Below are 27056 nucleotides of genomic sequence, written 5' to 3' on the forward strand. Positions count from 1 at the left end.
TGAGGGCTCGGGATGGTTAGCATTTTTTAGCAACTGAGTATTAACTAAGGTATGTATATTGGTTTTCTTAGATATAAGCTATTGCACACTTCACAAGAATACTGCACAGTGTAAACATAACTTTTGTATGCACTCCAAAACAGTTCATGTGACTTACTTTATTTCAATACTCACTATATTGGATGGGTGGTCTGAATCTGAGCCTGCACTGTCTCTGAGGTCTGCCTGTACTGTAGTTGTTTAAACAATATTTTTTCTTTGCCACGCAACTTTTCTAAAGTAGAATCTTACAGGGAGTCACAGATAGATGAAGCAAATACAGGACTCGCACTGTGGCCGTGCACATGTGGTGAGCCTCCTTCACAGCAGAGTCACCAGCAGCACAAGGCGCCAGCCCTTCTGTTCAGCTCAGGGTCTGAGGTAGGTTTCCATGATCTTTTCATCTAGGAACTTGAATAACTTTTTGTAACATGCCAACAACCACTCTGGCACTTAAAAGTAACTTTATTAAGGTTCAGGATAGCTGTTTATACACAGTTTGATATAATAGGCTACGAACAACCACCACTCGCGTCAGGTCACTGAGCTTGCCGCGTCGCTCCTGGGCTAAGGCTCAGCGCTGCAGCACTGGCCGGGCTCGGGAGGCCAGGTTACCTGCCTGCGGGGACTCACCGGCTCTCCTGCTCCCACCTTCCAGAGGCTGGGCATTACTGATCCTGAGAAGAAAGTGCAGAGCTTTTTCTGTGATACTTATAACTTATGTTACTAAAGTTCTAAAGGGCTAAGAGACATTTGTGAACTTTAAATTAAAAAAATGGAATTTAAAGTGTTGGTCCGGATAAACTGTGCTACAAAATGAAAGGTTTCTTTTGCGACTTAACAGAAATTCGTGAAAAATACACTGCTCAGAATCTGACATGTGCCGTGTAAAACTTTCTGTTGTCTGAGAAGTACTGATCATCCACCTCTGTTTTAAAATAACTCAAACATATAATTAACTAGTTCTGATAAAGTGTTTAAGGTCAATTTGCAAAAAGAAAAGTTAAAGTGATTTAAACACAGTTTAGTAAATATGTAGATACATTTTATTTGTCAAGAGTAAATATCAGTTTCATTTAGAATATTCAGGTACAAAAAGTGAAAACTTAATGAATGTTAAGAAGAAGTTAGAAACCATTAAATTGTTCTGCAAATGCTAAGGCACTGAATTCAAATATCCTTTACAATATGAATTACCCAAATTTTTATCTTTAATATTCAGATGTTCATAGCTATTTTCTTAAGAAATATTTTTAGTAAGATGATTTAACTTTATTTACCCTGGAAGACAGTTTTAAACAATTATGTAATACAGACTAATGCACACAGTGTGAGGACACCCAGTTCTAAAGTTACTTATCACTAGAAAAGGGCTTATTTACCTGAGTGTTTCTGCTGTTAAACATATCACAACAACACATGGACCACAATGCTGAAGCACCTATTATGTAATCTGATACAAAAGCTTAGGATCATGTTTCCAACTAGATAATTGTATCAAAACTTTAAAAGTTTTGAGCTGCTGGAGTTTCAGGTACATAATACATTTTAAAATATATTCCCCCAAATTTACCTTTACATACCTTTGGTATGTACACAAAAGATTCATCTTGGAATATATATGCAATCAGAGCCTAACATATATGAGTCCTGTATTTTCAAAGCCACCAACAGACACTCTTGTCACAGTATAGTGACAGGTAGTGGGCAGCAGGGGAAATTAATTCATCACAAACTTATCTTAAACTACTAACAGTGAATAATACCATCAAGTCTGGCTTATATATTGACCTCATACTTAAAAGTATTTTCCCATAAATGGCAGTAACTGTGGCCATTTGCCAGATAAAGAATAAGTAATACAGCATAAGTAATACATCAAATAAAAACAGCAAGAAAATCAAAGCATACTTCTAACATTTTAATAGCTTTTGCTTGTGATGACCTTCTGTGATCTGGAACCTTTGTTTTACATAAAATTGGAGCTGGAAAGAGAAAAAAAACCTTTTGTTTGGTACAATAGAAAAACCATATAGGAAATAAAAATCACTTCTTTTACAAAGTTTTTACAGATACACATCTAGTATATGATAGGATATCTAGCTAAATCTAGAAAAAACAAACTAACATTTCTTGAGGGTAAATTTTTCTGAGCTCTTAAACTATGGGCTTGGCCCTGATTTTGCGAACAGCAGCCCATACCTTATTTTCACAAGGTGACTGTAAAGGTTTTTCAAGTATGGAATGAAGTGGGGGAGTCCAAGTCTAGTAAAACTGGACTAAGTCGAGATGATGAGAAGGTGAAAGGCCCCTTAGCTTTATAATTCAAGACACACTGAAAAGAAGTCATAAATTATATGTAAACAGTTGGCCCTCTGGATCTGAGGGTTCCACATCTGAGGATTCAGCTGACTGAGGATCAAAAGTATTTGGGAAAAAAATTCCAGAAGGTTCCAAAAAACCAAACCTGAAGGTGCTACTTGCTGGCAAGTATCTGCCTAGCACTTATATTCTGTTCACATTGTATTAGGTATTAGAAAAAACCTGGAGATGATTTAACATGTACAGGAGAGTGTGCATAGGTTCTGTGCAAAAACTGTGCATTTGATATGAGGGACTTGAGCAGCAGTGGATTTTGGTGTCTTCGTGGAACCAGTCCCCCACAGATAATGGGGTGGTTTATGTTTTGAAATTCAGGGTATTCATTTTTTCCACCAATAACTGCATGCCTTTTTGGTATCCGGCACTGTTCTAGGAACTGAGGGTGGATACGTCAGCCAACAAAAGAGATCCACTCCCTGGAAGAGCTTATATTAAAAGATTATACATGAGAATTCCTTCTTCCCACAAACCATAACGTCCACAGGCCAATTAAATCCACTCCAAACCCTGTGAATTTAACTCTCCATAGTTCAAAAATGGAAAGCTATCATGGGCAGTGTTATGTTTTCCTAACTTTTTGAAGGTGACTTATAAAGTATTCTGACAATACTGGTTTGAAATACAATGTGGTGATAAAAGAAACCTCAGGACTGCCTTGTGAGGCCCAGGAGAATCTGAGCTGCCACAAGGCGGGCTGGATGCTCAGCAGAGTGTGCAAACAGGCGAAGTGAGGACATTCAAGGGGGAGAAATACAGTAAAAAAATACAAAGGAGGGAAAACCACCTTATTTTCTAAGACTTTGGTTACACTGATTTTAACACATACCCCAGACCTACAAGCCTTGGCGCCATCCTCCACCTGTTATCAAGGCCGCCCTGGCGCACGGGGTCCCTCTCTACCTTCCTCTGCATCTTTACGTCCACCAATCGTTTCACAAGCTCTGACATCAAAGCACAGGAGTTCCAATCGATAGCCTGGTTCCCTTATTAAAATAAAAATTCTCACAAAATCATTAGCGGAATTTGTTTAAAAGAAGTAAACCTAAGAATTAATTTTTTATCAAGTATTATGTCTCTAATTTCCCCAGCAAAGTATATACCTTTTGTCAGGCATGAAAGTCAACAGAACTGACAAGAGGTCAGCAGTTACTAGACATGTCCTGGAGTGGACAGTGCCCTCAGGTCACAGACCCTCCCACGTTTGTGGCAAATTTGTGTTGTGTTCACTCACACATTCATGCATTCACTCACTCAGACATGCACAGAGCACTAGACACGTGGCAGGTACCCTTCTAGCTGCTGGGAAATCTGCACACTGGGAGGGACCAGGGCTCTGCTCTCAAGGAGCTTTTGTTTCAGTGCAAGAGACAGAGGGGAATAAGGAGACAGGGCAAAGAGCCGTGAAGAGGGGGCACTGAGGCTGGAGGGGTCAGACCAAGGGAAGGGCTTACTTCTTGCGGTCCTTGTCCTTCCTCAGGTTGCTGCCTGGGGTCATAAAGGTCTGGTTCTGGTATATCTCGGAGGTAGCTTTCTTCTTGGAGAAAGCGATGATTTCTTCTTCCAGAAGTCTTCTCTTCTCTTCCAGCCTCAGCTTCTCCTCTTGGTGGACTCTTTTAAGGTGCTCAAACTTGGCCTGGAGCTGTGAAGTGAAGTGAGATTCCTGCTGGGGATGCTGTGTGGCAGCACACACCTGTGCCTCTTGGTGCTGCAGCCCTGCTCAGGCTGCCTGCACAGCAACCAGGCATGTGTTCACATGTGGAACTGCTTTAACATTAACTGAAATGAGCTCGCATGCAAAAACACATGAGCAAAACAAAAACAGCCTCACAAACAAACCTCAGTTTTTTAAACATCTGACCTCTTCTTAAGAGTTTCTCTTTAGTTGCTCTACACATTTTCACCAAAAAGCCTCTTCAAATAAAGTTTCTAAAACTGTTCTTAATAAAAGTGAGGGACATAAATTATAGAATCAAATTATCAAAAATAGGAAAAGTCCATCTTTTCCAAATAAATTTACCACGTACTAATGAAATAGCTGTTGGTTACACTGGTGAACCTGTGTGGAAAGCAGTGTCAGTTTAAATCAAGAACCTTAAAAATCTGATGTGTTTTCCCACAGTCATTCACCTTCTTGAAATCTGAACTAAATCAAACACCATTGAAGATGTGTGTCACAGTCAGCTTCATATCTGTGATTCAGCTGAGTGTGGATGGCACAGTCTTGTGGACTTAGTAAGTGAAAACACCCACCTATAAGTGGGCTTACGCAGCTCACTCCCCAGTGGTTTAAGGGTTAGCTGCCCTCACCATCGGAGAAGGCAATGGCACCCCACTCCAGTACTCTTGCCTGGAAAATCCCATGGACGGAGGAGCCTGGTAGGCTGAAGTCCATGGGGTCGCTAAGAGTCTGACACGACTGAGCGACTTCACTTTCATTTTTCACTTTCATGCATTGGAGAAGGAAATGGCAACCCACTCCAGCATTCTTGTCTGGAGAATCCCAGGGACGGGGGAGCCTGGTGGGCTGCTGTCTATGGGGTCGCACAGAGTTGGACACGACTGAAGGGACTTTGCAGCAGCCTTCACCGTAGTAGGATCTACACCATAGTTGGGGGAAAAAACCTTTGTCTCTAAGAGAAATAACACTTTAAAATTCATTTATGCTAAATACACTCGATGCAGTCATTAAAATGAGTTTTGCCAAAGTTTAGAGATTTCAGATTTCCCTGGTTTAATTGTTGTTTATCTGAAAAAAAAAAAAATCTAGGGACTTTTGCAGATTCCTTATGAATCAGCCATGCGCCAAGAATACAAGCACAGCATCTAGAATCTGCATCGAAAAGTCACCCTCTTGGGGGGGGATTCCTGGGTCTGGTTTAACTTTCAATTCATATTTTCAGCTCTGGGCAGCAACCTAATGTGTACACAAAAAGTAGGACTTGGTTTATAGAAAAGATGGCATATGATCACTGAGGAAATACTTTGCTAAAAACTAGAGGCTGAGGGCAGAGACAGCAGAGAGCTACGCTGCTTCCTAATAAAATTTGATGTTCTGGATACAGAGCAGCTGTCTACTGAGCCAGCAAACCTCACAGAAGATTTTAGACGGAGACGGAATAGTGTTGAACAGATGAGGTGAGGCCCAAAGACTCTTGTATTCCTGAGACTGTCACTTCCAGAGAGATCAGCACCTTAGCATTTGCATGTGCCTTTATATATATATAGCTAGGACATGGAAGCAACCTAGGTGTCCACTGGCAGATGAATGGATAAGGAAGTTGTGGTACATATACACAATGTAATATTACTCAGCTATAAAAAAGAATGCACTGAGTCAGTTCTAATGAGGTGGATGAAACTGGAGCCTATTATACAGAGTGAAGTGAGTTAGAAAGAGAAACACAGATACTGTATATTAGCATATATGGCATTTAGAAAGATGGTAATGACAATCCTATATGCAAGGCAGCAAAAAAGACAAAGATGTAAAGAACAGACTTTTGGACTATGTGGGAGAAGGCAAGGGTGGGATGATTTGAGAGAATAGCATTGAAACATGTAAAATAGATGACCAGTGCAAATTCAGTGCATGAAGCAGGGCATTCAAAGCTGGTGCTCTGGGACAACCCAGAGGGATAGGGTGGGGAAGGAGGGGGGTTCAGGATGGGGGAACACATGTGCACCCATGGCTGATTCATGTCAGTGTATGGCAAAAACCACCACAATATTGTAAAATATTATCCTTCAATTAAAATAAATTAATTTTAAAAGTTATAAAGAGTTGGTGGTATGCATATAAAGAGAATGGCAGCTCTCTGAGCATGCGTGCACCCCCATGAATTGGGAAGAAGAGCAGAAGAGAGGGTAAGGCTTGGAAAGGGAGACTACAGGACAGGTTTATTATACATTATGTTGAATAGAATCCAATCTCTGATTCCTTAAACGGAGGGTGCATACTTTATATCCTTAAATATTCTGGAAAGTTGTAGAGTACTTCACATATCATTCATGAGGCTGACTAGAAATTCCAGGAAAACTGTAAAGACAAAAATGGCTTAGAAAAGGGGGTAGGCGGAATCCGACTATTATTTACATTACATGAAGTTCACAACTTTGGGCAGCGACGGTCTATTCCACATACATGAAGCACTCACTTGTGGCTCCACTTTTCACTACAAGGCCTTTAATTCAGACACATTTTCAAATACTTGAAAAGTTAAAAGCAGGAGACTTTCTGTGCTGTTGAAACTACTCACTGATGTTCTGAAAGGTCTGTGGCCACATGGTACACTGCTGTCTCTTGTATAAAGGAGCCTCTGAGGACATCATACATTCTGCTGTGCAGTGACCCTTTTTAAAGTATCTATTTTTAAAAGTGAATACCAGAAACAACATTCCTTTCTTGTCAAACTAGCCAATGTCTTTGACCTGAGTTCTGTACTTTGCTGGGTTCCCAGAAGTGTCTCTGAGAAGCACCCAGGACCATGGCTCAGTCACACCTAGTATATGTACTGCATATACTCACTCTGGACTCTCCAGGTCTGGGTTTTAGTGCAGTTGTACTTGTTTACTTCAAAGTATCTACAGTACTTGTGGAAATAGGAAAGGCATAAATATTAAGTGAACAATTAAGAAATAAGACGTGTGTGGTTAGTTGCTAAGTTATGTTCAATTCTTTGCAATCTGTGGACTGTAGACCGCCAGGCTCCTCTGTTCATGGGGATTCTCCAGGTAAGAATACTGGAGTGGGTTGCCGTGCCCTCCTCCAGGGGATCTTCCCAACCCAGGGATTAGTCTCCTGTATTGTAGGCAGATTCTTTACCATCTAAGCCACCAGGGAAGCCCAAATATTCTTATGGGGGGTTTTAAAAATTAAAATTCAACTGTAAACCACTTCTACATCTTCTCACTAGAGAAACTGAGAACCATGATGTATGAGAGAGAAACTCTTACAAGAGAAGTATATGCTAATCAGAAGAAAAACCAGCACAGTTTCCTGCTTATCACAGTCTTCCTCAATGTTTGTATTTCAAAATAACTTCAAGCTAGGGACTGTTCTTGAATAAGAGACGACACAAAACAGAACAGCTAAATGTAGTTTTAGACCTAAGATTGAATTCTGGTTCAAAAACAAAAAATCACCAAATAGAAAGGAATAATAAAAGATAATCTTGGGATGACTGGAGAAATTTGATTATGAACTGATGATCAGGTTAGATTGTGGCATTGCTATTACTGTTCTTAGGTGTAATACTGGTACCACAATTATGGAGGAGAAGGCACCTGAGCTTCAGGAATGCATGAAGTGCCCTTGATGTTTACACCAGCCTTCAGGTGGCCAGGAAAACATATACCCTAAAGATGGTGATATGTCCATTCTGAATCTAGGTGTGGGGATGGACATGGGTACCCTGTACTTTCATTTTCCCATTGTCTGAACTTTTTGAAAATAAAGATCAAAATTCAAATTATAGACAAGATATATTTGTACATTATTAATTTTACAAAACCACTTACTATTGGGTTTATTTAAACAGCAAGTACTATCAGAGTATTTTAAATAACAGGTTTTTGTAGTTAAATTAAGCTTCTGAGGTGGCATTAACGATAAAGAACCTGCCTGCCAGTGCAGGAAAGGCAAGAGATGGTTGGGAAGATCCCCCGGAGAAGGGCATGGCAACCGACTCCAGTACTGACTGGAGAATCCCATGGACAGAGGAGCCTGGCAGGCAATAGTCCATGGAGTCACAAAGAGTTGGACATGACTGAAACGACTTAGCATACATGCATGTTCTCATGGATAATTTGATTACAAATAACTCTGCATTCAGATGGGTATATCTTTCCTTTTCTCCTTTGCCTTTTGCTTTTCTTCTTTTCTCAGCTATTTGTAAGACCTCCTTAGACAATCGTTTTGCCCATCTAAATACAGAGTTCCAAAGAATAGCAAGGAGAGATAAGAAAGCCTTCCTAAGTGAACAGTGCAAAGAAACAGAAGAAAACGATAGAATGGGAAAAACTAGAGATCTTTTCAAGAAAATTAGAGATACCAAGGGAACATTTCATGCAAAGATGAGCTCAATAAAGGACAGAAACGGTATGAACCTCATAAAAGTAGAAGATACTAAGAAGAGGTGGCAAGAATACACAGAAGAACTATACAAAAAAGATGTTAATGACCCCGATAACCACGATGGATGGTGTGATCACTTGCCTGGAGCCAGACATCCTGGAATGTGCAGTCAAGTGGGCCTTAGAAAGCATCACTACAAACAAAGCTAGTGGAGGTGATGGAATTCCAGTTGAGCTATTTCAAATCCTAAAAGATAAGACTGTTAAAGTGCTTCATTCAGTATGTCAGCAAATTTGGAAAACTCAGCAGTGACCACAGGACTGGAAAAGGTCAGTTTTCATTCCAATCCCAAAGAAAAGCAATGCCAAAGAATGTTCAAACTACCGCACAATTGCACTCATCTCACACACTAGCAAAGGTAATGCTCAAAATTTTCCAAGTCAGGTTTCAACAGTATGTGAACCTTGAACTTTCAGATGTTCAAGCTGGATTTAGAAAAGGCCAACATCTGGTGGATTATAGAAAAAGTTAAGAGAATTTCAGAAAAACATCTACTTCTGCTTCATTGACTACACTAAAGCCTTTGACTGTGTGAATCACAACAAACTAGAAAATTCTTAAAGAGATGAGAATACCAGACCACCTGACCTGCCTCCTGAGAAACCTGTATGCAGGTCAAGAAGCAACAGTTAGAACAGGACATGGAACAACAGACTGGTTTCAGATTGGGGAAGGAATACATCAAGGCTGTATATTGTCACCCTGCTTATTTAACTTCTGTGCAGAGTACATCATGTAAAATGCTGGGCTGGATGAAGCTAAGCTGGAATCAAGATTTCTGGAAGAAATATCAATAACCTCAGATATGCAGATGACACCACCCTTACAGCAGAAAGTGAAGAAGAACTAAAGAGCCTCTTGATGAAAGAGGAGAGTGAAAAAGTTGGCTTAAAACTTTTTTAAGTTTTCTTAAAACTTCAGAAAACTAAGACCATGGCATATAGTCCCACCACTTCATGGCAAATAGATGGGGAAACAATGGAACAGTGACAGACCTCATTTTCTTTGGCTCCAAAATCATTGCAGATGATGACTGCAGCCATGAAATTAAAAGGCGCTTGTTCCTTGGAAGAAAAGCTATGACCAACCTAGACAGCATATTTAAAAGCAGAGACGTTACTTTGCTGACAAAGGTCCGTCTAGTCAAAGCTATGGTTTTTCCAGTAGTCATGGATGGATATGAGAGTTGGACCATAAAGAAGGCTGAGGGCCAAAGGATTGATGCTTTTGAACCACGGTGTTGGAGAAGACTCTTGAGAGCCCCTTGAACTGCACAGAGATCAAACCAGTCAATACTAAAGGAAATCTATCCCGAATATTCATTGGAAGGACTGATGCTGAAGCTCCAATACTTTGGCCACCTGATGCAAAGAGTTTGACTCACTGGAAAAGACCCTGATGCTGGGAAAGATTGAAGGCAGGAGGAGAAGGGGACGACAGAGTATGAGATGGTTGGATGGTGTCACTGACTCAATGAAGAGGAGTTTGTGCAAGCTCTGGAAGATGGTGAATGACAGGGAAGCCTGGTGTGCTGTAGTCCATGGGGTCTCAAAGAGTTGGACATGACTGAGTGACTGAACAATAACAACAAATAAGTCTACAGGGACTCTCATATTAGCAAGTTCATTTGTATTAACATTTCTGTCTTCTCTCAGAAATTCTTTTTTGCGGCTCTTCTTTTTTGATCCCCACCTTAACTTAAAATCCATTTACTTAGATGCAGCCATCACAGTTAAGTCTCCAGAAGACAGCTTAACTCAAGTAAAAGTAAAATTTATCCTTGAAGAACCACAAGCAAACACAACTAAAGAGAACCAAATAAAATTTATTGCAGATAATTCTGTGCCAAAGCCTCCCAAAGGCCACCTGGACCACCCACTTCCCCCAGGAAGCCTGACTTCACACTCAACAGCTCTGAGCCACCCACTTCCAGCAAACAACAGTCTGAGTGACTCTTGAAACTCAAAAGGGCTTATCAAACCTTAGCTAAAGCATCTCTACCTCCTAGTTAAGATAGTTGAAACCCTTCTTGGTAATGTAGTCCTCTACCAGCCCTCAATAAACCACTTCTAATCAAAGACACTTTGTTCACAAAGGCAAATTTTTTTGTTTTCAGCCTGTGATTTTGTTTTGTTTTTTTTGGTAAAATTCTGCATCCAAAGACTATGTGTTAGAAGAGCTACTCTTAAAGAACAGCTCATCTTCAAAACCACCTTTTAATTCTTGAGAGAAATCCTCAGGTTAATAGGACACCCCAGATAAACAGAAATCACAGCAAACAGCACACTTGCCTCTCTCTCAGCTTCTTTCAGGATGGCTTCTTTCTCCTTCACACGCTGCACAAATAGCTGCTTCATCTCTTCTTCCTTCCTCTGGCGCTCACCATAGAACTCGTGTCTCTTGGCTTCGTAGGTCTCCTGAAGACTGAAAAGTTATTTGTGTTACTCTCATGTTAACAAGATGACATAGAAACCTGCAGACATTCAAACTTCCAGGTTAGGCCTCATGACTGTCACAGCGTGTGTGCCTCCAGGGAGCCGCGGGCAGGGAGAGCCCACCTCCGTCAAGGAGCACGGGTCTGTCTGTGGGTCCCTGCTGTGCCAGCACTCCCAGAAGTGCTCGATTCACCCCACATGGGTTCCTTCATCCACTCTCTGGACTCCCCCTCTATTCGTTACCATGTCTGATCACCAGGGTCTGGGAGTTCAGCCTGGGACCCCAACATCATCTCAGTCCAGGCTTGCTTTGATTTCTACAGACACATTGTTCAGCCCAACTTGATCTTTGAGCTTTTCTGCCTTCACTGTTGCAATAATCTAATTGAGCTCTAGGATTTGAGTTCATCTCTCTTTGATTTTTGTTCTTCCTGCTACTCCTCAGATTTTTCCACCAAAAACAGAGATCTCTTTTATCTTTTCCTTCTGCATTAGTTATATTATCTCCAAAACGAGAGCACCTTAGAAACTATAGAATCCTGTAAACAGACCTCTCCTCCTCAGGTTTCAGGCACACATCTCTTGCTCCAGCCACTGCCTGCTGCCCTGCCCTCACTTTGCCCCCACAAGTCCTATACCTCCAGGAATCTGCCTCTAGTCTTCCCAGTGGAATCCCCTGTTCCCTCCACGCACTTCCATGGTTCTTTGTTATACCTCTTCCTGGGCATTCCCACCCAACTGCATCTCTCTTCCACCAGCTCAGCATCTTTGTAATCCAGCTGTCCAGCAGAGCTCTCTGACACTGCAGTTTCTTCATAAACATTCATCTAATGACAGAGGCTACAGGGAAGTAGGGCCAGTGTAGCCCACAGAGCAGGGACTTCCTGGAACTCCATGACAAGCGCCTCTTTTACCTGTGGAATTTCAGAGGAACCACAGACCTCCTCACATGCAGAAGCGCTGAGCCCTTCCATCACAGCTCACTGTGATGGAGGACATCCCAGCATTTAACAGGGAATACAATAAATTGGCTTTCCAGGTATATCATGATTTAGAAATTTCTACTGCTTATGAAAATACTTTATAGCTAAATAGATTTAAAATGTGATAAAATTTAGGAATTTTACTAATCTTGTTTAACCAGAGAAATAAATCTTTTATGGATAAAACTGTAAACATTTAAAGAAAATTGGTCAGTTTTCATTCCAATCCCAAAGAAAGGCAAAGCCAAAGACTGTTCAAACTACTGTACAATTGCACTCATCTCACACGCTAGCAAAGTAATCCTCTAAATTCTCCACGGCAGGCTTCAACAGTACGTGAACTGTGAACTTCCAGATGTTCAAGCTGGATTTAGAAAAGTCAGAGAAACCAGAGACCAAATTGCCAACATCGGTTGGATCATCAAAAAACCAAGAGAGTTCCAGGAAAACATACTTCTTCTTTACTGATTATGCTGAAGGCTTTAACCATGTGGATCACAACACACTGTGGAAAATTCTTCAAGAAATGGGACTACCAGACCACCTTATCTGCCTCCTGAGAAATCTGTATGCAGGTCAAGAAGCAACAGTTAGAATTGGACATGGAACAATGGACTGTTTCCAGATTGGGAAAGGAATATGTCAAGGCTGTATTGTCACCCTGCTTATTTAACTTATTTGCAGAGTACATCATGCAAAATGCCAGGCTAGATGAAACACAAGCTGGAATGGAAGCACAATCCGAGAGAAATATCAATAACCTCAGATATGCAGATGACACCACCCTTATGGCAGAAAGTGAAGAACTAAAGAGCCTCTTGATGAACATGAAAGAGGAGAGTGAAAAAGTTGGCTTAAAACTCAACATTCAGAAAACTAAGATCATGGCATACAGTCCCATCACTTCATGACAAACAGATGGGGAAACAATGGAAACAGAAATTTATTTTGGGGGGCTCCAAAACCACTGCAGATGGTGACTGCAGCCATTAAATTAAAAGACACTTGCTCCTTGGAAGAAAAGCTATGACTAACATAGAGAGCATATTAAAAAGCAGAGACATTACTTCGCCAACAAAGGTCTGTCTACTCAAAGCTATGATTTTTCTAGTAGTCATGTATGGATGTGAGAATTGGATCATAAAGAAAGCTGAGCACCGAAGAATGGATGCTTTTGAACTGTGGTGTTGGAGAAGACTTTTGAGAGTCCCTTGGACTGCAAGGAGATCCAACCAGTCCATCCTAAAGGAAATCAGTCCTGAATATTCACTGGAAGGACTGATGCTGAAGCTGAAACTCCAATACTTTGGCCACCTGATGAGAAGAACTGACTCACTGGAAAAGACCCTGATGCTGAGAAAGACTGAAGGCAGGAGGAGAAGGGGACTATAGAGGATAAGATGGTTGGACGGTATCACTGAGTCAATGGACATGAGTTTGAGCAAGGTCTGGGAGCTGGTGATGGACAGGGAAGTCTGGTGTGTTGCAGTCCATGGGGTCACAAAGAATTGGACATGACTGAGCAACTGAACTGAACTGAAGGAAAATCAGAGTAAGAAATGTTACATATTAGCTCTTACAGCTGAGCATGAGTGTGTGGTACTTAACAGCATGTGTTCCAAGGAGGAACAATCCTATACATTGTCTTTAGGAGCAAAGTTTATAAATATACACAGTATTCTAGATGACCACATTAATGCCTCTGGTCTCAAGGAGGCATCCTATTTCTTACAAGGTTTTTTGTTTGTTTTTTTCTGTGTTTGTTTTGGTCTTATTTTAAAGAAACCTCTAAATCAGTCATGCCACCTTCACTCACATTTCAGTGGTCCTACACTGGACTGATAGCTTTTAAAGACATAACTTGATTTAAATAATGTACCTAAATCATGTCAAATCTAACTTTTAAAAGGTTCTCAGAAATTTATTTACACAAGCCCTTGAATTGTTCACGAAGAAAGTCAAGCCACCTGACAAAGAGAAAAGACCAGACACTTAGAGAATAGCTGCTGCTGGCAGGGACTGGTCTGGACTCTCACTAATCCCTGTGCACCTTGAAGAACAAGCACCAACACTGTCAGGGTTAGTGTGCTGATGCTCAGAGTAAGGTCATCTGCCCAGAGGGACAGAGTTAGCAAGGACAGAGCTGGAGCTGGAACCCGGTCAGACTTGCTCCAAAGCCCACATTCTTAGCCCTGATAAATCCTGCCTAAAATGATGCCTCGGCAGAAGGTAAAGGGAAGCACTGCTCTGGTGTGCTCTCCATCTGTCACACGTGCCCACCGTGACATGGAAGCTTACAGAGCCAACTGCAAGGAAAGAACCACACTGTCTTTCAAAAGGTGGTAACGAAACCCTGAGAGGATCTGCAAGGATGGTTTATACAATTAGTGTTGTGAAACTTATGCAACCACTGTTGACTGCCATGGATTGGAGAATGAAAAATCGCCCTCTTGCTGCTGTATTGAATGTGGCATATATGCTAGTTGCAGACATTACCGATTTAAGGCAAAGCTGAAAACCAAAGAAGAAAAAGCATCCTAGGTGCTTGCATCTGTCAGGAAAACCACTGCATCCCTCTCTTGGGACCTCATCCACGAGCTCAGGGTCCAGCTCTCCCAGGACTGCTGAGTGCCCCCACTTCTGCTGCAGGCCAAACGCAGAAAGGGAACTACTTATTGACAGTTCCAAAGAAACAAAGCATATGACACAAAAATTTTGCCAGACACTTAAGGAACTCTAAAATACCACACAAATCGACCTTCCAAACTCTAGAGCAATGATGATCAACAAGACTGTTATGTTCATCTAAAGTAGCTTAGGGATTTGAGGTTTATAAAAGCATGTTTCATGTAGTTTAAATAATTAAAGGTCAGTTAATTAAGACCTCAAGGGTACACACAATGCCATTACCCGAACCTCATGACAAACACGAGATTGGCGTGGGTAGACTGAGACATGAATCACAACTCCACACAACCAGTCAGTGAAAGGAAATGAAGATACTTCAGGGAGGAAGCTGGGCCGTAAAGAGAAGAGGTCATCCAGACAGCTCATTTTTCTAGTTGATACAGTATCGAGGGACAGATTTTACATGCCAACCAAATTATAGTGACTGCTATTGCACACACACCAAGTAAATGGGAAGATTCCCCAAAAGATGGAATAGAAGTTCTTGAAACCACACTCCTGAAACCTCCCTAAGACCTCAGACTAGAAAGAATGACAGAAGTTTTATCAAACAGTGTATCCACAAATGAGAAAGCATGAAGAGGAGAGAGACTGTGCGTGCCTGGCCCAGGGAATCTCGTCTTATCAGGACTGCAGGCCAGGGCAGGGTAGAGGCCCACCGGCTCCTGGGCAGCAGGCAGGCCCCCCCTCCTCTGAGTGGAGTCTTTATCCTTCCTGCTTCTGCCATCCATCCTCTTCTAGCAGCCTGCAGCCACTGCTCTTGCCCTCTCACCTGCTATCCACTAAAGAGCCTCCTTTCCTGTTCTCTACCTGTCCAGTGGACAGATGCTCCCCAAACTGAAGAAATACTAAAAGAACGGCTGTTCACCTTTCCTGCCCACCACCTGTCTCCTGTCATATTGCTATTCTACTTCTCCCCACAGAAGGCATCTTGGTGGGACAGCCAGTCAGGCTCACACCCACCCTGCCAAGACATGCGCATGCGTCCTAAGTTGGGCCCATTAGACATCCCACTTTCCTGGAAGAAATACTGGAAATGGTCTGTTCGTTCTTCCACTCCAGCAGCACAATGAAACTGCTGGTTTTCTCCCTTTGAACCTGCAAGCCCTGGCCAGCACCGTACTCGTGACTGACATGGCCTGCTCTTCTGAGAATGGCAAAGGAAGAGACTGGACTATATCACACTGCTGTACAGCCACAGCACAACCTGGTCCCCCTCAACACAGCCCACCTCTCCCTTCCTGAGTCCTGTTAACTTCACCTTCCAGTTCCACTGGAAGGGGTAAATACGCATCTGACCACCCCACTCCCCGCACCACTACCAAGCCCCTGTGTTTGTGCCTGGATGCCCATAGCAGCCTCCCGCCTGGGTCTCCTCATGCCCAGCTTCTACTCATTATAACAGGGCAGGAGCGTCCTCCTCCCGCCCCACCCTGGGGCCCTCTACCCAATGGTAGAGGGCCCTCTATCCCATGGTGCACATCTACCCACTGACCAGCAGGACATACCTGGACTGGATGGGGATTTTAACTTAAATGTGATTCTTAGGCTCCATACCCAGAAATTCCGAGCCTGCATTTCTACATCACCCACAGGTGACTGATGACTGATCTATCCCTCTTCTCCTTCATGCACATGGAGACCCCTGTATAACCTCAGACTTGGAAGAATGAGAAATGAAGCCTCCTCTGGGAAACAATAGGGATGCCAGTGCTGGACAATTTCTCTTCAGCAGAGAAAATCACTTTACTAGAACCAGTCTGTTATAGCACACCCAAAATCGGTGAGGAGTTTATTATGCTGCCAGAGCTAAAACACTCATTAATCTGTAGAATGGAAAAGTTTAGCCTCACCTGATATTAAACCTTCCCGAAGGTCACGTGCAGTGGCAGCTGGCTCCAGGGCTCCCCCCTCCCATGGTGTTTGCTCTGGTGCAGACAGGACACCAGGGAGGGGCTGCAAAGTCAGTAATGAGATGCCAAGGAACTCTTGGTCCCATAGCAGATTTAAAACAGTGCTGGTCCTGAGCAGAATTGTTCAGGAATGTGACATAAAAATAAACCTGATTTAGCACGTTTGCATAATTTAATTTTAAAAAAAAGACCTCAGGAGTGTAGCAGCATATAAAATAACAAAGGAAGTTCCAACAACACTTCATGCTCTAACCATTGAGCCAGTTACAGTTCCTGTAACTTATGGTAATATCTTTAGTCTAACCTCTGACTCCCCACAAAAATGTTCATGCTTCCTTTATAAGAAATTTTCCTACATTTAGTTATTCCAGAACTTCCATCAGGATGAAAGACAACAGCTTCATAGTTTATTTAATGATTCATATTCCACATTTTTAAATAATAATATATTTTCATTTTTTTCATATAAATACAAAATTAAAATCAAATAATGAGAGCTTTTTCCTTTGGTTACTCACTTCAGCAGGTACTGAAATACTGAGATTCTACCCTGTGTTCTTCCTTCTACTTAACTCCCTGAGTCGGATGAGGACTTGGAGACCTCCAAGAGCAAGAAGCCTTCCAGTAATTCAAGCATCATAGAAAGCGTGATAATAAATCATCATCAAGTGGTCTTTCACAGTGTGGGAGATTCTCCCGTCATCCTGGACAGATAAAGAGGTACCATCCTCCCCACCACCCCCTCCTCCCGTGGCTGGCTGCTCACCTGAGTGGCTGGTTCTCTGGGCCCACGTCCATGAAGCCCATCTCTTCCAGCTTGTGGCGCCGGTACAGCTCATAGTGCCTTGTGTGGGTCTGGTCTCGAAGATCCTCCATGTTTGTACAAATGAGCATCTCCCGGAGCTTGACAAAGTCGCAGTGGTTTTCATTCTCCACTAGCCAGAGAAATAGAAAATACCAAGAGCGACTTTCAATCCTGACACACAATTGGTATTTGTTGAATGGATGAGTAAATGAAAACATATTTGAAATAAGCAACAGCGAAATGATCAATCTAAGAGCTATGGTTGTTTCACCCAACTAGCCAAGGAAGCACTTCTTGTATCACACACACCAAATTACAGGTAGTATTCATTAACAGACCAGAGTACCGGCTTAAATTTGGTAGCCGAGGGAAACAGGAAAGAAATATATTCTATCTGGTACGATATGCTCCACTAATCTCACTAATATTTTGTTACCAGTTTATAAACCATCCTCAGGACATTTCACATACCACTTGAGAAGAGTATGTAACATTTTTTCACTAAAACTTCAAGGTGGTAAATTCTGCACACTCAACAACACCATCTGTGCCTGCTGTGATTATCAAATCCTTGTCCAACATGATGCCACATTTGTGGTCCTGAGTCAGGTACCTAATTGTGACCAATAGTTGTAAATACAATTACCTTTATATTTTCTAAACATTAAAAATGTTAAGTTTTGTCAATATTTCCCACTAAATAAAACATCTGTCAATTAAAAAAAAACAGCACTGAGAAACCAGTATTAGCAGGGGTAATCTGTTCCCCATTAGTTAGTACCATGAGTGAATGAACCAGATAGTTAATTTCATACTCATTGTAATGTTAGATACATGCTAAAAATCTTCATTTGGCTGACTGGGAAATAGTTGGCAATACTGTGATAAGTAAAAATATATAAATTTATAAGGAAGTTTATTGTGTTCCAGAATTATCTAGTAATTAATTTTTGTACTATGTTTAAACAATACTATTTACACTCAAATTCTGTTCAAAGTACTCAACTGCTGGTTCCCACCTTCTGAGTGTCTTAGCATACCTTGACAGGTAACTAACTGGTCTAACGCAGGAAGTGGCGAGGCTCTATTTGGCTTTGCAGACATGGCTAAAACGTCAGCCCTTCTGACAGCTAGTCAGATCCCAAAATAACCATTGCCTCAGAGGATGCACTAAATGCAGCTTTTAGACTGTCAGGCAAGCACACATGTCCTCGTAGATCTCCTTTACCTTGTACGACGCCCCAGGGATACTGGCGAGCTTTGACCATCTTATTTCCAACTTTCACTTCATCCATACTTCCCACCACAGCAAATGGCAGGTGTCCCTGGAAAGGAGCCAGCATATCAATCACATCTCATACCAATGACAACAGAGAAAAGGACATTTACTAAATGACAAGTGTGTTAAAGTCAAATGGTCTGCTGTGCCTTAGCTTTTAAAACCTGCCCTGTTAATACATGCCAGCTGTTCTACGGTCATCCTCAGGCCCTACAGAGAAAAATAGTTACTGAGAATGCCCCACATGCATTCCAACTTTGCTATAAGGATACAAAAAAAAAGAATTCTAGCACAGGTATCATTTACCTCATGGTCTTGGATATAAAAGACAATGTTGAAGAAATCACATACACACCATATATGGTATATAACTATATTTAGGGTATACCTACATATATAACACCAATATCAAGTAGTATTTAAGTCCCAAACTATGTTAACTACAAATGTTACAGAAATTCAAAGGAGTGAGAGATCTCTGTGACAGGAAGACACAACCAAGCTGGAGACAGAGCAAGCAGAATAGGAAGAAATAGCAAAACAAGAAGACGACTGTGAAAAAAGACACAGTGGCTGGATTTAATGGCAGTGAGGAGATTGTCCTGTCGGACACTGAGAATTAATTTATGGAAAAATCTAATGTAAACAGTATATGTTTAATATTTAATGATTGACAGTGTGTAGTCTCTTAATTGTTACCCTCTGAAAACTTATTCCAGGTGGGCACACACACACAAAATCAGATATAAAGAGTTTAACACACAGGGTTTAATATCACTTCCTTTACGTAAGTCAGCTTTTTATATATTTAGTTTAAGTATCTTAATATGGACAAAGTGTGAAAAAATCAGAAAAGGAAAAGAGGAGAAATGGAATGAGCAGGTACTGAATGTCACTGCCAAGCAGTGAACAAAGCTGCCTCCTCACAACAGTGAGCCCTGTTTTATAGGTAAGTTAACAGTCTCAGGAAAATGGGGAGCCCCATTTTATAGGTAAGTTAACAGTCTCAGTGAGGTTAGGAAGTTCCACAAGAACTCTAAAACCTTTGATCCATCAAAATCCAACCAAGTATTTAAGAAATTTGGTAGCCTGAAGTAACACAGAGGACTTAGTCATCTTTAATCATACTGTTATGTATAATTAAAATATATACTAAATATATTCTATATTAAAACACAAAAGTTATGTGAGTATTTCACATGTACTTGTGATACTGTAAAGGAGGAGCTTAAATACTAGATTAGAAAGCTCCCTGTAAAGTCTCTCAGGAGGGAGGCTGTGCCATCTTCTGTCCTTAAAGACAGGACAGAAAGGACTCTTACTAAGGAAATAAAAAATGGTCCCACAGAAGGAGAATTCCATTCTCACAAATGTATCACTTCATTTAGGTGAAAGTAGGGAGGGAAGAAAAGTGCTCACAAAAGTAGTAGCAATGTTACTTTTTTTGTATATAAAACAGAATGATTCAGTTAAGAGCTTACATTCATTGAAGCATTGATCTTAGCAATAGTTTCATCATCTGTTGGGAAATGGTATATCTGGACACCATTGCTGACCAGTTCACTCATGAGCTTGATCTTAAACTTCTGTAATTCAGTTTTAGAAATTGCATCTGCTTTGGCAATCACTGGTATAATGTTCACCTATTAAGAATAAAGGAAAACAAAATCTCATGATCGAGGATTTATTTTTTAATAACAAAGTTTCTGAATTCAAAACCACTCTGACAGATTTCCTTAGGATAGGCAAACTATGGTCCACTCATTGCCTGTTTACATAGGTAAAGAGTTCCTGGAACACGGCCAAGTCCACTCATTATACATCATGTATTTCCTGTGATCACTTTCATTCTGTAACAGCAGAAGTAGGCCTGGCCCTTCAAGGGAAAAGCTTGAAGGCTCCTGATGTAGAAATCACTGCTTCATTCTTACAGACAGCTCTACACAGCCATTCCTGCAAATGCTGGGCTGGCAATAACTGCTTTTCAGAAGCAGAGCTCTTACAAAGTTCATCTTTCAACTGAAGTCAGGTTCAGAAATCTCACATTTTCCCCTCTGTCTCTTACAATTCCATCATACACAAAATAAGTAGAATGTAAGATATGAGCTGAAATCACCTGCATAATTCATTAAGAATTTTTATCTGTTAAAAATCTCAGCACTAAGTAATCTGGTGACTGATTTCAGCAGACCTATGGGTCAGGCCACAGGCCTCCTCTGCCTCTCACTGAAGGAAGCCCCTTTTCCCAGTGAATGCATCTGATCTGACCCCACTATCAGAATCTTACCCATAGGTCGACAGAGGGAAATTTTATGGATACCAACTAAAAACATTCACAACTCAAAGGAATTAGTTTTTCAGCATTGTTTAAAAGTCCTGTCACTGGCCAGAGTGGAAGAGATGTGGGGACATGAAGACTAACCTGCAAGGCTAGTTCTGTGAGATTTTTAAAAAATACTTATTTATTTGTATTTATTTATTTGGCTGTGCCGGGTCCGAGTTGTGGCATGTGGGATCTTCAGTCTTCATTGTGGCATGCAGGATCTAGTTCCCTGACCAGGAATTGAACCTGGGCCCCCTGCATTGGGAGCACAGTCTTAGCCACTGGACCACCAGGTAAGTCCCAGTTCTGTAAGATTAATGTATCCACAAAGGAGTGATATCACCACAGATTAAAGGGTTTGTATGTTTTTTATTATTTATTAGCTTGTTTTTAGTGAAAAACTTCAGGCTATGTGTCAAAAGAGTGAACTGTCAGTATAATTTTCAGAGTGGAAATGAAAACTAAAATAATTCTTTTTCTATTCTTGAACCTCTTTGTCTTCTCCAGCTTCACAGTGATTTACTGTGTGTACATTTGGATTTATTAGTCTTAAATATGTTCCAAATGGGATAAAGATTTTTCCAACTAACCATGAAATAAACTTTCCAGCAGTTTTGGGTAAACACCTTTCAAGATAAGTTAGTCAAAGTATATAAAAATTTGATGCCAAGTTCTTGATTTCAGTATCATATATACTTAGATATTCAGTAAACTGTGCCAAGTTATACTTCTAATTGATTCCAGTAGCAGAAGCACCCCAGTGTATGTAGCTGACATTAAGCTTTCTCACTGTAGTGTGAAAACCTGACTGACATTTGACTGCTGAGGCATCTGTTTCTATCCATTAGAATAAACAGCCAGCACCTGAGGACACAGCTACTGGCTGCTATCAGGTAAGGAACAGGCCACCCTCCTGGAGGACTCCTTTCAGAAAGTCTAGGTGACCCACCTCTCCCTTCAGGCCCCAGGTCCCACGGAGGTGCATTAAAGTCACCCACAAAGAAGGAACTGGAGAGGCCCAAGATGCCCTGCCCTCAGACCCTGATAGAGGCTGATCGCTCTCTCCCTTTTCCCTCCCTTCCTCTTCCCCCCGCACCTGCTGCGCTGTGTACACTCAGATCCTGTAGGAACAACCCTTGATCCTCAGAGTCGCCCAGTGCTTGTTGCTGAGGTGCCGCCTGGGATTCTAAGAGCCACGAGGGCCGGCCCAGTGTCCCTGGAGGTGGGAGAGCATGTGAGGGCCCACTGTGAGTAAATGCAGGTATGGAGCACATCACATTTCCAGCCAAGCTCATCACCATCAGTGGGCTGAAGGACACAACACAGGCTGAAAGCAGATGTCCCCGCGGATGGGGACATATCACCACCTGCACAGGTAATTCCCCGTGTAGAGCAGTGGAGTCATCTTTTAAGAACAAGATGCACTATGGATTTAATCACCCTCACACCTCTTTCAGAAGTAGATGCTCTCCTAGTTTTGATTTTAAAAGTGAAGAAACTGAAGCTCAGAGTGGTGGAAGCTTGCCAAGAACACGGGGCGATCAAGTAGCAGAGCAGCCCTGAAAGCACCCCCACAACTCCACACAGACCTCAGCCTGGAGCTCTGTCTGCCTGAGATGAAGTTGCCCACTCCCGTGTTCATGTCCCTTTAGTAAGGGTGGATTTCTACATGTCAGACTCAATTGTGAAGATGACTGGCTGAATGGTTACAATATCCCATCAGGTGAACAGACTCTCACCCAAGCTCCTCCAGGTTTGTCTCAGCCAGGGGACCACAGTGCTAGTCTCTGCACCGAGATGCCCGCCGCCTGCCTCCCACACTGACTCCTGTACAGAAGGCAGCCCTGGTAGACCCCATGCTCTCCCAGTGCCAGCTCACAGGCTGCTCAGCCAGGTCACAGGGGAACCTTGGAGACCTTTTTAGTGTGAGAGTGTAGTCTTTATCCTTTAAACAAAAAAACCTGAAGTGAGTTAATTTCTGGATACTACTACTTACAGCTCCCTGAATTTATATATAGCTCATTGGCTCAGAAATTAAAAATAGGTTTTCTGGATACAGTTCAAATTAAAATTAATTTACTGTATGAGACTTTAGATCTTAATCTTCATCAGTGAGCTTCTTATCATTTAATAGTGTCATAAAGTAAAATTAGTGTCAAATAAATTCTATAGTTAAATGAAAATGAATACATATATTCTGACATGCAATTTAATCACTAAAAAAGGACTGAAATTTTATGCTAACACTTTTTCTTTGTATCTCATCTTCCAAACTGAATTTCTCTGGAAAATATCCTAAAATTTAAACTTGTTAAATGTTTTAAAAAGACACAGAATGAGACAGTTATGACGTATGTACATATCATAAATATATTTATATATTTAATAGTTCACTCTAAATCCTGAAACGCAACCATTGGTGGTTCTCCAGACCCACCTTGCTGTCCAGGCTCTTCATGGTCAAGAGATCCAGTGTCTTCAGGGAGTGGCCTGTCGGGGAGATGAAGTAGAGGCACACGTGGACGCGGGAGTCATGGTAATTAAAGAGAGAGCGCTTGATCTTCAGCTCTTCTTGGAGGTAAGCTTCAAACTGAGCATCTATGTAGTCAACTATTGGTTGGTAGCTGAAAAAATATTTAAATATTTAATACAATATATTCATAGTATCTTGATAAAGTATTTGCATAAATTTAAAGTTTGAAATTTGTTTTTTCACTAGTGAACAAACAGTTGACTTCTATGCTAAATAGATAACTTCAGTAATAAAACAAATGTGCAAATGTGCAGGTACAGAGGCAGTACTTTGAAACTATCAGAACGACCTGTGCTTTAAATGATCTTACAGAAATGACCCTGAATGTGCCTCTCACACTCATTCACACCTGGAGCCCTCTGGCATGGCTCCCCAAACCTGCCAGGCTGCTGAAGGAGGATAGGCATCTAACTGCAACCATGCTGGACATGGCATATTACTCTACACAAGTATCAGCAACCTAAAAGTTATTTAGGTCAAACTCCATGACATCTTGTTCTGAAATTAAGTTTGTGTGGCATGGAAGCATGAACGTGGTAAGGAAAGGGCATACCCACATGGAAGCATCCTAACTGGTGACTCAGGCACAGCTCCATTCTCATTTATTTACCAGTAGAGGAAGCCGACAGGCTTAGTCCTTGCCTAGATCCATCCTCCTGCCTCAAACGCCTGACCCCAAGAGAAAGCACTGCCCTGGGGCTGCAGAGCAGCCCCTCACCCTCTGGGAAGAACTGACCTGTGGGCATGTGAGAGAGGACCCAAAACTACAGACATTTCCTATAACCATCTTGGTGGTAGATAGAAAACTACACATTTGTCAAAATTAAGTTGTACACTTAAACCAATGCATCTTATTTATTGTATGTAAATTTTACACATCAATAAAACTTATTTATAAACAAATTAGAAAGGAAGAACAAATGCCATTATTTGCAGACTATACTATTGCATACATAGAAAACCTAAACAAATTTATTAGAGATGCATTAACTAGAATTAACCAGAGAATACACAGAAGTTTCTGTGTACAAGGTCAATTATATTTCCACACATTAAATGGAAAATGAAATATTTGTAAAAGATATCATTTATGGGATCATCAAAAATACCAAATATCTAAGGATAAATTTAAGTAAAGCTTTACATAATTCCTATATAGAAAACTAAAAAAAAGCCATGTGTCATGGGCCTTTGCCTCCTCCACTAATCTACTTCTTCCAGAAAGCCCACAAAAATTGTTTCTTGAAATCTATAGCAGAACACACAAATGTGCTGAACAGGTTAAAACATAATGCGAGTCAGTTTTATAACATATTTTCCCTCTAAAGCAAACTTTTAGGACCTAGAAAACTACCTCTAAAATAATGAAAATATATGAATTTCAAAAAGGAAAAAGAACGGTCATTGCCCCAGTCTGTTTCCTCCTTTTATGGCTTAATTTTCATATTTAAGCCAAAATCATCTTTGTAATACCATAGGAGAAATAATGATAAAAAATAGTAACCTAATACAAAATATAAATTAAAACTGAATCATCACACCTTTCCTGCAATGCTTTATCTGGCTAATTTAGTTAGAACTTCACAAAAAAATTCATGTACCATTGATTTGGTGATTATGTATTTGCCATGTATGCCTGTTTTTTTTTTTCTCAACAAAACAAGTCTTGCCTGAAAATTAGTAAAAATCACTTAATATACACCAAACTGTCATATCAGGAAAAAATTAAAACTATTTTTGCTATCATGCACACTTTAAAAATGTGATTCAAATTACTCTAAAGAAAATAGACAACTGGACAGAAAAATGTCAATTTCTCAACAAAAACAAAATATTGCTTTATTATTTAAAGAATTTAAGTCTGGGAAGAAAGGCATGGGTTTCTACAGATTAAAATCAAATCAGCACACAGGCCAAGAAGGCAGATATCCTGTAATAAGAAAAAACCTGTTTTATTACTAGAGGAAAGCACGTACCTCTCTTCTTTGTTTATTTGGTCACCAAATCCCACTGTATTCACAATGGTTAGTTTCAATCGAACGTTACTTTCCTGGAGTTCATATGTCTGTGCTTTAAGTCTAACATGTGGGTAAAAATGTGAGGATTCATGGTCTTCAAAATTAGTATTAAACAATGTGTCAATCAGCGTTGATTTTCCAATTCCAGTCTCCCCTGAAAGAAATGCAGGTACATATTCATATTCACAGGTGCACAAGATGGATGAAAAACAGAACAGTAAACTCTTACAGTGATTTGGTTTCATGAATCCCAAATATTTCAAATATTGCAAGGGCTGGATTGTCCCTGAAAGAAGTACATGCTAAGGTGGTTCATTCTAAGCTGAGCATAAAAATGAGTCCTGTATGCTGAGTTACTCAGAACTCTGAAGAAGGCACTGAAATGTTTAAAGAACAAAGAGAAAGCTTAAAGCAGCACGGCTAAGAAAAAACTGATAGAATTTAAATAACTGAAAAAAATCTATACTCATGCTCTCAGGTTGCTCAGATGGGCACCATACTGCCCATCCCAAGAAGGAGGTGAAAACAGGAGCAGGATGAAAAGTCTGGACAGGCTGGGCACTCACCCACACAGAGAATGTTAAAGCAGAAGCCTTGCTGGATCGACCTGTTGACCAGCTGATCAGGCAGACTCTCAAAACCAACATGGCCAGACATGGTTAAAGAGCGAGGACCTTCTTTTTGCTGCAAGAAAACGAAAACCATGGCAACAGTTTTTTAAAGTTTTACTGAGACAGAATATAGGCACATTGGAAAGCACAGACATAATTTATTAAAAAAACTAAAGACTTTTTCAATCATTATACCTCCCCCAGGGTACAACTGGTTTGTGAGAAACCTGTGTCCAGACCCTCAAAACGTATTTCTTATTATCTTCCTATGATGACGGCCTGACACCATTTGTAACATTAAAATATTTGATTTCCCCACACAGGAAAATACTCAAACTATGGCATAATCATTCACAAAATGGAATGTGGTATGTAAAAGTCATGAAAGATGTTTCAGATGAATTTTAGATATAAATTGTCACATTACAATGTCAAGTGAGAGAGGTACAGCACAAAGTTACAGATGGAGTTCCAGCTCACAGTCGTGGCAGAGTAACTTATGTCACACTCACCTCCTTGCTGGTAAGTTACAGTCAGCTCCCTCAAGTCACTGCAACCAAAGGCAGAGAGACTGTGGAGTGAGGGACACACCTTGTAGCTTCTCCCCTGAAGGCAGACCCAGCCACTGCTGTACAAGCAGACAGAGCTCAGGAGGGAACTAGTCTTACTGGGTTCAAAAGCCAGTGGAGACAAGGGCAGGCAGGTCAGCTGAAAGGGAAAATTCCAGAAAGGAGGGAGTCCACAGTCGGCACACACACTCCTCAAGTCTTTGGCTGAGTGCTGACCTACACATGAACAGGGAAATGGGAACTGGAATGGCCAGCCTGGGAGCTTAGACTTTAAGTCTATAAGTTAAGGGACTCAGTAAACACATGAAAACCTACATGGACCTCATTTTAGGAGTAAGGATCACA

General features: G+C 41.0%; 1 protein-coding gene across 3 annotated transcripts in view; it reads right to left on the reverse strand.

Annotated features, from left to right (window-relative positions):
- Nucleotides 1-1062: 1062 nt before the first annotated feature.
- SEPTIN10 (septin 10) overlaps nt 1063-27056 on the reverse strand; it is a 45068-nt gene continuing 19074 nt past the window's right edge. For 2 of the 3 annotated variants that reach the window (XM_065929218.1, XM_065929219.1), the window contains exons 3-11: nt 26098-26215; nt 25490-25685; nt 23418-23604; nt 20139-20300; nt 18607-18703; nt 17340-17508; nt 10846-10978; nt 3873-4060; nt 1063-2024 (exon numbers count right to left, since the gene is read on the reverse strand). In XM_065929218.1, coding sequence (XP_065785290.1) covers nt 2009-2024; nt 3873-4060; nt 10846-10978; nt 17340-17508; nt 18607-18703; nt 20139-20300; nt 23418-23604; nt 25490-25685; nt 26098-26215 — 1266 coding nt within the window. In that variant the 3' untranslated portion in view covers nt 1063-2008. Of the gene's footprint in view, nt 2025-3872; nt 4061-10845; nt 10979-17339; nt 17509-18606; nt 18704-20138; nt 20301-23417; nt 23605-25489; nt 25686-26097; nt 26216-26654; nt 26751-27056 lie in introns of those variants that run through there. The other variant, XM_065929220.1, reaches the window with a different exon arrangement.

This window comes from Muntiacus reevesi, chromosome 3 (genome assembly GCF_963930625.1).
Source record: "Muntiacus reevesi chromosome 3, mMunRee1.1, whole genome shotgun sequence".
NCBI lineage: Eukaryota > Metazoa > Chordata > Mammalia > Artiodactyla > Cervidae > Muntiacus > Muntiacus reevesi.